The sequence below is a fragment of the Aulonocara stuartgranti genome (assembly GCF_965226115.1).
Source record: "Aulonocara stuartgranti genome assembly, chromosome: 18".
Lineage (NCBI taxonomy): Eukaryota > Metazoa > Chordata > Actinopteri > Cichliformes > Cichlidae > Aulonocara > Aulonocara stuartgranti.
In genome coordinates, this window is record NC_138954.1 from 8,125,842 (window position 1) to 8,135,900 (window position 10,059).

General features: G+C 37.5%; 1 protein-coding gene and 1 long non-coding RNA gene across 3 annotated transcripts; one reads left to right on the forward strand and one right to left on the reverse strand.

Moving 5' to 3' along the window:
* The first annotated feature begins 1,433 nt into the window (after positions 1 to 1,433).
* LOC309693748 (sodium- and chloride-dependent GABA transporter 3-like) lies at positions 1,434 to 9,857 on the forward strand. Of its 2 annotated transcripts, none has more exons than XM_082513256.1 (15): positions 1,434 to 1,658; positions 2,934 to 3,107; positions 3,191 to 3,325; positions 3,456 to 3,593; positions 5,767 to 5,845; positions 6,015 to 6,147; positions 6,234 to 6,368; positions 6,600 to 6,703; positions 6,821 to 6,945; positions 7,124 to 7,236; positions 7,325 to 7,462; positions 7,550 to 7,652; positions 8,150 to 8,250; positions 8,501 to 8,671; positions 9,620 to 9,857. In XM_082513256.1, the coding sequence occupies exons 2-15, from the start codon at positions 2,954 to 2,956 to the stop codon at positions 9,752 to 9,754; spliced, it is 1,764 nt and encodes a 587-aa protein (XP_082369382.1). In that variant the 5' UTR covers positions 1,434 to 1,658; positions 2,934 to 2,953; the 3' UTR covers positions 9,755 to 9,857. The 2 variants fall into 2 exon arrangements, with proteins under 2 accessions (XP_082369382.1, XP_082369383.1); XM_082513257.1 differs by having other exon boundaries at positions 1,434 to 1,447.
* Positions 1,692 to 2,951, reverse strand: LOC309693749. The gene is made up of 2 exons (XR_014272699.1): positions 2,392 to 2,951; positions 1,692 to 2,348 (listed from the first exon to the last, which is right to left on the reverse strand). It is a non-coding gene; the product is annotated as an uncharacterized lncRNA (long non-coding RNA).
* Positions 9,858 to 10,059: the final 202 nt, after the last annotated feature.

The window sequence follows — 10,059 nt, forward strand, 5'->3', positions numbered from 1 at the left end:
GGAATGATATGCGGGATACTGTAAGTCATGAAAAATGTTGCCTTATTTGTATTTAGAGGCAGCACAGGAAAGGGTAGACTGCGCCCACCGATTCACCTGCTGCATGAGGCAGAACAATCTCAACCTACCCAGTCCCCTAATAACTAGTTTCTAAAACCACCTTAAAAACATTTAGAAAATCAAAAACAGGAAGAAGACAGAAAAAGTACAGAAGTACATCTACAATCCACATCCACAATAGGTTATTGTTTATGTCTCTGCCTGGTTAGGTTACTCTGACAAATATGTGACCTTAAGTTTAATGTTCACACTGAAAGCAGACCTGAGGGCGACTAGTTTAAACATACATATTCAGGCAGAACTGTCTGTTAATTAATAATTTAAAACATTCTAAAGATCAAATGTTGGACTTCCAGCCCAAACACGGGCCACCAAAAGGCATTTAAAAAGAGGAGAGCCTAATTCATCAGCAGTAGACGCTTGGAGTTGAAATCAGGGTCAATACTTCGTCACTTAACGAACAGGTGAGAACTTGGATGTTACAAAGTTCAGGAAATTTAATTTTCTTTGTGTGTGTGTGTTTGTGAAAACCAACTTATGTTTAATATTCCACGTGTCTGTATTTATAATAGGTGCCTTTCCTCCCAGCAGCGAATACATCCAGAACGCTAATTAATCCTTTCAGAAAAATCTTTACAATGTTCAAAGGTCGCTTGACTGATGTTCATCTTTTTGGGTAATGATAAATAATGATAGAATTAATAATGAAAACACCTTGAAACAGTCTGAAGATATTTTGAGAGTTGTTCAGAGTGTCACTTCTAAACGCAGTGACACTAACAAAGGGAAGTGTCACTGCAAATGTTTTTGGTTCATTCACTCTTTCACAAATACCTGTGAACACTCGCGTTTTCTCCGGGTCCGCTCCTTCTTTAAAGCAGTGTTACTTTTGTTGACCAATATTAGTTTTGTCAGCGGCCTTTTTTTCCTGACGAAAACAAGACGACAACTAAATAAAAAATAGAAATGACATGGTTTGGCTCTTCAATTCAACCAGTTTCAGTTTTCACCGTCATCAAGGTCTGCAAGCATTAAAAAAACATGGTTAGCTTCCTCCTGTAAGTGTCTGTAAGTGGTCGAAAAGTCCGCAAGTCTTGAAAATAGAATCAAATCAGACTTAAAGCCAAACCTTTAATTTCAAAGGACGTAACTGTCTTTTTCGTCTTTGTTTATGTGACATTATTGTTTCAGTTATCTATGTGTATTGTTGTTTGGTTACTGAAAATGCAATTATTTTGAAAGTGCAGGACAAAAAGCTGTGATGAAATTTCACACTTTCGTCAAAGAATAAAAAGGAGATAAACATGTTCTAGATCCAATCAGATTTAATTAAGTTGTGTAGAAAGGCGAGACGAGTTTCGAACCTCCCGAACATCTCCAATCATCGGTTTGCAGGCGATCTTTGCGCAGGATGCTGAAGGATCTAACTGCAGTCTCGGCTGCTGTTTAACGGTTTCAGTTCTCGTCACTGCGAAAACTCCATAAAAAGCAACAAATTTCATGTGTGAATTTTCCACACAAGATATCTGCAAACTGGGGCGGGCTGGGACCAGAGGCGGAGCCAGACATTTGAAACACCTGGGGCTTAGCCCTAAAGGGTAGTATGCATGTGGGATTTTTTTTTTTTTGGGGGGGGGGGGGCGGTTAGAAATGACTGAAAGATTAATAGGCTCTGTTTTCAGTTTTGTTAAAAAAAGAATGGCTTCATATAGGGAAAAATATATATCACATGCAGGACACCTTAAACTAGTTTTTTAATTAAGCAGCAAGGCAGAACAAAGTCGGGGCTGTATCAAGACACGAGGACTAAACCCCAATTCAACCAGACCCAGAACTGATCCGGAATTAAAACAGGACTACAACAGTTCAAAATCAGGACTACTGAGGACTTAACCAAGACAGAACCAGAATCAGAACTAGATGATAGTAGCACTAAAAATCATCATATACCTGCACTACACTTGTTTTTTTAATTCTACCAAAGTCCACTATTTAGATTGAGAAAAGTTTATATAATTATTTAGCCTTGTTGTGCAAACAAGCCTGCATAACTTAATAAATGTAGAATTTGAAAAATAGCAAACCTAAAAAGAAACACTAGGTACGAGATGCATGAGTACCTATGATACGGTGATACTTTTGGTAAACAACCATTTGACTAACACGTGTGTCTCACCTGCTCTTGTTCCATCTCTGTTCTGTCCTCATTCTCCATCTCCCTCTCTGTTCCTCTCTCTCCCTCTTTTGTGCTGACAATCATCAAATATGATGATTGTCAGCACAAACACCTGACCGGGGTCGGGTTTTTTGTCCTAGCCTGGGACAAAAAACCCGACCGGGGTGTTCTGGTAATCCGTCCTGACAAACCATCCTACCCGTTGTTTCTGCGCAACTTTATTTTAAAACCCGATTTTAAAATAAAGTTAAGTCGCAAACCGTCCTACCTTTATGAATATGAGCTAGAAGCATACGCTGATGGGTAAAGTTAAGTGGCAAACCGTCCTAACTATTTAAATTTATGCTGGAATTGTGTGACAGCAGGAATGTGCATCAAGTACATATGGTAGGACGTTTTGCCAACGCAGGAACACATATCTGGTAACTCCGATTATGCAAAACACAGGACTGTTAATATTCCAATATTAACCCTTTCATCACACTTGGCCAAATTACTGTGACCCAAATGACTTACTAAAATCTTGTTTTTGAGATAACTACACAGATTTCGGTCATCGCGCGTAATTGGAGTGCACGCTGCGGAGACTGTTACCGGTCAACTGCCACGTGCATTCCCAAAGCCTTATAATAATTTATATTGTTCATAACTTAATGAAACTACACCAAAACACTTAAAGCTCTCTACTGCACAACAGGCGAAATCCTTCGCCTTGAGATGAACAAAGGAAGAGTAAAGCGAAGTCAGAACACTGCTGGAGACAGAGGACGGTGGGCCAACAAAACAGAATATCTTCTGGTCGTTGCAGGAAATGTGGTGGGTCTGGGCAACGTGTGGAGATTTCCTTATCTCTGCTACAAGAATGGTGGAGGTGAGTTAAAAGGATCATTGCCGAGTAGCATAAAAAAGATCACATTCGATGCTACATAATCATCTTGGTTTGAATATTCTCAGGTGCCTTTCTGGTGCCATATTGTCTCTTAGCTGTGGTGTGTGGGATACCATTGTTCCTAATGGAGACTTCATTAGGTCAGTACACTCAAGAAGGATTTATCACCTGCTGGAGGAAACTGTGTCCACTGGCACAAGGTATATTTGCTCAGTTAAAATATTAAATCAGCAGGGAAAATAAGAAATTATATTTGAAGTTTTAAATGCTCATGTTGTATTAGCTCCACAGATTACAACATTTTAACCATCATTTTTATTTCCATCATAGGAATTGGATATGGAGCTTTCATAATGAAACTTTATGACTTTAGCTACATTTTAATACAAGTCTGGGCTCTCTTCTACCTCGTGTTTTCATTCAGCTCCCAGCTGCCATGGGTCAGCTGTGAGAACACCTGGAATACAGGTAAGGCAACATTCAATCAGCAAAAAAGGCATGATATTAGCAACAGTTTTAGATTTGTAAATATATAAAAGTAAGTCGCAAGAAATGACTGTAATCACAACATAATCCCCCCCGAAATAGATGTGAACACTCATAAGAAAACAGTATAAACACAAAATCAGTCTTTCCATTTTCAGCTTTGTATATTTTTATCTATCATCTTCTTTTATCTATCAGGCTATTACTGTAGTATAGCATAGTATATTACTGTAGTATAGTATATATAGCAGTATATAACAGTTTACCTCACATTAATGGTTAAATTGATTGTTTTCCTGTTCCACCTGGAGCATCTCTTCAGGGAAACTAAACTTATTATTCATACAGACATGTATTTTAGTCATAAACAAATTATATTCTTTAACTATAAATATACATCAACTGAATAAACTGAATATATATATATATATATATATATATATATATATATATATATATATATAGATATAGATATACATATATAGATAGAAATAGATATATATATATATGTTCAGTTTATTCAGTTTAGTTTAGTTAGTTACTGTTGTTACTCTCTTGGAACAACTGTGGCCACATCTGCTTACTACACTAATATTATTCAGTCTGCTGAAGGAAATATATGTAGTTTGTTTTCCACATTCAGACAGCTTTAACACATTCTGGTGCACTCTGTAATAAATATATGGACTTTTTTTTTATACCAAATTATGAATATTCATCAACAATTGCCTTCTTCCTGCAATGCAGGGACGTGTTCTGCTTGCACCTTTTCACCTACCCGACTGTCATTTTCTTTATCCAGTTTTGAGCTTACTTCAGTATTTCAAATATCTTCCATTATTAGTAAGGTAAAGTCAATGACATGTCAACTTGATCCACTGCCTTCCAATCTTGTTAAACTTTCCTTCCCCTCTCTTGGCCCACTTATTACTAATGTTGTACACTCCGTCCTTATCTCTGGTTCTGTTCCAGCACTTTTAAAAACTGAAATACTTACTCCAGTGCTGAAAAAATGGTTCAGACACAAACAATTTAAAAATTTAGAATCTGCCTTTCCTTTCCAAAATTATTGAACAGTTGGTTTATTGGTTCATAAACGCCTTACTGGAAATAATTTAAATGAAGAGTTTCAATCTGGTTTATGTTAATTTCCAGTGTAGAAACAGCTCTTGTGAAAGTTACAAATGATCTTTTACCTGTAGGTGATTCCAGACTCATCACTATTCTCATTCTCCTTGATCTTAATGCAGCTTTCGATACAATCTCCCATCATATCCTACTCTATAGATCAGCCTCGATTGGCATCAACAATATGGCACTTGCTTGGTTTCCCTGATACCTCTCCAGTTGTTCACAGTTTGTGCAACTGCATACACAGATCACAATCCAGTTGATTAATTCAGTTTATCTCTGCCTTTCTGCAATAATTTCATTTAATTTCACTGTTATGCAGATGACACCCACCTCTATTTGTATTCCAAACCCACTGCCACTCCCCCACCCACATCTGTTTTTGAATGTTTGTTTGAAATTAATGGTAATAAATCTGAATGTTTTCTTATTGTTACAACATCTACTCTGTCTAAACCTAACAGTTTTTCATTATCTACCGATAATTCCCTTTGCATACCTTCCTGAGTCTGGATTTCATCATTGATAGTACTATCTCCTCCACAGCACCAGTGTTGGGAAGGTTACTTTTGAAATGTATTCCACTACAGATTACAGAATACATGCCCCAAAATGTATTTTGTAACGTATTCCGTTATGTTACTCAATGAGAGTAACGTATTCTGAATACTTTGGATTCAATATCACTATATCAATATCACCCAGTCGGCCTACCTTCATCTTCGCAATATTAACTGCTTTCATTTCTCACTTACTCAAACAATACTGCCATACTTGTCAATGCTCTTGTCATATCTCGGCTTGATTACTGTAAATCTCTTCTCTGTGGTTAGAATTCTAGAATTTTTTTATGCTTTAGTTTTGGGGTTTTAGTTGTGTATTTTATTCCCATTTAGTGGTGTGTGTGTGTGTTTTTAAATTTCTGTACTAATGTAAGGTGACCTTGAGGCTTTTGAAAGGTGCCTATAAATAAAATGTATTACTATTATTGTTGTTATAAGTTACTTATCTCACCCCAATCCAGCTAACTGTCTTGGTCTCTACTCATCTAACGGGACTGCAAATCTAACCAACGCCACCTCTGCTGCAGTCGAGTTCTGGGAGTGAGTTCAATTCACTTATAATTTAAAGAGCTCTCATGAGTAAAATTTGAATTCTGATGCAATCGCTGCAAGTTTCTGTATAAATCCACTAATTACTTTAATTGAACATAACAAATTATAAATTAATTAAAAACATGATTTTTGTTTTTCCTAATTTTCCCTCTCTGAGGCGTCGGATGCTGGGTATGTCTGCAGGTATCGAGGAAATGGGCGGTGTGAGGTGGGAGCTGGCTCTTTGTTTACTGGGCAGCTGGGTGTTCTGTTACTTCAGCATTTGGAAAGGTGTCAGATCTTCTGGAAAGGTCACTGGAAGTATTTTGATAACTTTAAGCTGAACTCTTTTTTTGTATCACAAGATTTTAAATAAACTTATTTTTTTTCTTTTCAGGTAGCCTATTTCACAGCCCCATTTCCCTATGTGATACTCCTAATACTGCTCATTAGAGGGCTCACTTTACCAGGAGCATGGGAAGGAATTTACTTCTACCTGTATCCAGATGTGAACCAGCTGGCTAACCTTGAGGTATATTGCTTACTTAATTTCATGTACACCATCGTGGTTGCCAGCATGACAAACTTGAATAAATACCATTAATTTAAAAATACTGATTTCTACTGTTTTCTTTTTTTGGACTCTGCTGTAGGACCTTTAATTGAGCTAACCAACATATAAATATTCCCATAAAAACCAATTTCAAATAGAATACAGCCTTTTCTGGTACATGCATCTGATATATATATTTTTCTGTTACAGGTCTGGATTGAGGCAGGCTCTCAAATATTCTTCTCCTACAGCCTGACGATGGGGACTCTAAATGTTCTGGGCAGCTACAATGATTACAACAATAACTGTTATAAGTAGGTACAAGTTACATGAATTGTCACCTTTATTGGATTTAAAAATAGGTTTAACTATTATATATCCAATTATATGACAAAATACAGACTTTATGATTGCTTTACTTTGCCCCCCAGAGACTGCTTTTGGCTGTGTCTGCTGAACAGCGGAACCAGTTTTGTTGCTGGGTTTGTCGTCTTCTCTGTACTGGGATTCATGGCAGAGAAACAGGGTGTAACTGTGGATGCTGTGGCTGAGTCAGGTATAACTTCTTGTGCATATAAAGATTCAGAGTGAAGTCAGGGTTTTAGGCTCTTTCAGCTCTGTTGATGTATTTTGAAGCAAAAGAGTTCTGAAAGCAAGTATTAATTCGAACAAGGTTTTGTATTAATGTTTTATGGTGAGTATAGACTTCGTTCTTGTTTAACTGTGATTCACAGGTCCAGGTCTGGCCTTCATTGCTTACCCTCAGGCTACAGCGATGATGCCTTTGCCACAGTTCTGGACCGTCTGCTTTTTCCTGATGCTCATTCTGCTCAGTGTCGACACACATGTAGGAATGTTGTACTGACTGTTTATTAACTAACAACTGTTCAGTTGAATATAAACCTGAAAACAGTCACTCATAATCCTGTCTCCAGTTTGTGACAGTAGAGAGTGTCATCACCTCCATCAGTGACTTGTTTCCGACGTTGTTTCGTGCTCCAGTGAGGCATGAGATCTTTGTCTTTATCTTCTGTTCAGCCTTCTTTCTCATCCATCTGACCATGGTCACCGAGGTAAAAAATAACCAAATAAATGCTTAAAATGCTGGTTGTTTTTCTAAGCTTTGTTAATTATTAAAACACTTTCTCATTCTCCGCCAGGGAGGAATTTACATATTCCAGCTTATTGATTACTACGGTTGCACCAGAGCTTGTCAGGATTGTATGGCTGTTTGTCAGTGTGTGGCTATAGCCTGGATTTTTGGTGAGTATTTGACTACATATAGAATACATTACCGTAATGAGCAGATGGTCACAGATGGTCAAATGCTGAGTGAGTAGCCAAGTAGAAAAATAGACGTAAAACCCAAATGCAGCACATAATTTATTTGATTTTCAGACAAAATGAGTAAAAGCCACACTGAGCAAAGTAGGATGACATTTTTACTCAGTGTCTTTCTTACTGTTGAATTATAAATACTGAGCTTAACTGAGACGTGTGGCTCCTGTAGAGGTTGCTCTAGGCTTTTTTGTGACCTTCCATGAGTCACCAGTGTGCTCCTGGGGTACTTTTGGTAGGCTGTCCACTCCTGGGAAGGTCCACCACTCTTTCAAGTTTTCTCCATTTCTAAAATTGTCTGCCCCCATGGTTGACTGGAAACCCAAAGCTTTTAAAATGGTGTTAACTGCTTTCCATAAATGGTGCAAAATAAGAAAAGGGTTTATACCATATCTTTACATGAACCTCTGAACTTCCAACAGGTGCTGATCGTTTTTCCAACATTATTCAGGACATGGCAGGACAGAAACCATCTGCCTTCTTTAATCTGTGCTGGAGATACATCATTCCTCTGCTGACACTTGTGAGTCCAAAACATTGATAACGGATGGATAGGTGGTGATACATTTTAACAAGTTGATCACAATTTATGTTTGTTACAGTTTCGAAATTTAACTGCATCAAAGTGAGATGGCAATTATTCACTAGTCTAATCCTCATTACTGATTTTAACGTTGCCATCATCTCTTTCAGTAATTATTGTAATTATGGGATATAACCATGTAAGAACTATGTATCTAAATTTTATTTTGTGATTCACCCAACCTTTCCAGTCTTCCTTCATCTTGTACCTCGTTGATTATCAACACCTCAAGATTAACAACTCGTACGTTTACCCAGACTGGGCGTACACACTAGGATGGGCCATGACTCTGTCGTCTGTTCTCATGGTACCACTGTTCGCAGCTGTACAGATGTATTTAACACCAGGCACCTTCAGACAGGTCAGTGCTCAGTGAAGATACTCCTGCTATTTTGCCACACACTGTTAACACCGACCTTTTTCTTCTTCGTTTAGTAGAATCAATACATAACATTTAAAAGAATAAAGCCAGCCAGCTATGGTAATTCACAGGTGTGACACTGCGTGGCTTAGTTCAAAGGCAAGTTCAACAAAACTTGTTAACCCATTAATATTGTTTAATTTTACAAAGCTGACAAATAGGCTCGTCTTTCAGTGATGGTCTTTTGTCCTATTTTTCATGGCTTGAGAATTAGAAAAATGTAAATATTTATCTTCATTATTTCATGTTATGATGGTTCGACCCTCCTCTATCACAAATTAGCACAGGTATGCACTGGGAGTTTATAAAACTGCAATATTTTGTAGAGGTAAAGATGCAGGCTTGATCTTAAAAAAGCATGGCTCTGAAAATCTGGTAACTTTTAGTTGTATGTACAGCTGTACACTATGATTATATGCTAGCAGTTTATTATAGACTTTTAGACAGTTAACTTTATTACTGTTGAACTGAATTGAATTCAGTTTTATTTATATTGTGCCAAATCACAACAACAGTCGCCTCAAGGTGCTTTATATTGTAAGGTAGACCGTACAATAATTCATACAGAGAAAAAACCCAACAATCATATGACCCCCTATGAGCAAGCACTGTGGCGACAGTGGGAAGGAAAAACTCCCTTTTAACAGGAAGAAACCTCTGGCAGAACCAGGCTCAGGGAGGGGCGGAGCCATCTGCTGCAACTGGTTCGGGTGAGAGAAGGAAGACAGGATGAAAGACATGCTGTGGAAGAGAGCCAGAAACTCATGACTCACACCTTACATAATCAATCACATAAACCTACCGCAGTCATGGCTGAATGGCTTAATATATAATCACAGCCAAGTTTTCAATGTATTAACTAATCAGTCGTCCTTTTCTGTGTTCCAGCGTTTGCCCATCCTTTGTCGTCCTGCTGAGGAGACAGTGAAGCAGACAGAAAATGAGGGAATGAAACTAAGTTGCGACAACTGTAAAGCTGAAGCCCTTTGCGGGGACCGTGTTTCCAGTTCACTTAAAACTTAAGGTTAAAAATCTTTTCAGCTCTCATGACTTTGTAGTAATCAGCAATGATTTATTAATAAATTCACAATTAAATGAAAACAAACTTTAATGGTTGTTCATTTTGGACATGTCTCAAGTCTTTTGTTTTAGCACACTGTCTATACAAAGAACCAGTTACATACTCATGTTGTTAGCATTTTATAAACTTTGTAAATTAGAAAATTACATTTAAAAGACAGTAAAAATATTGACGATAAGCAAACAGGGTTTCAGTATTGTCTGAAATAACAGCAAATGTTGATGATACCAAAAGTGTAATTAAAGTG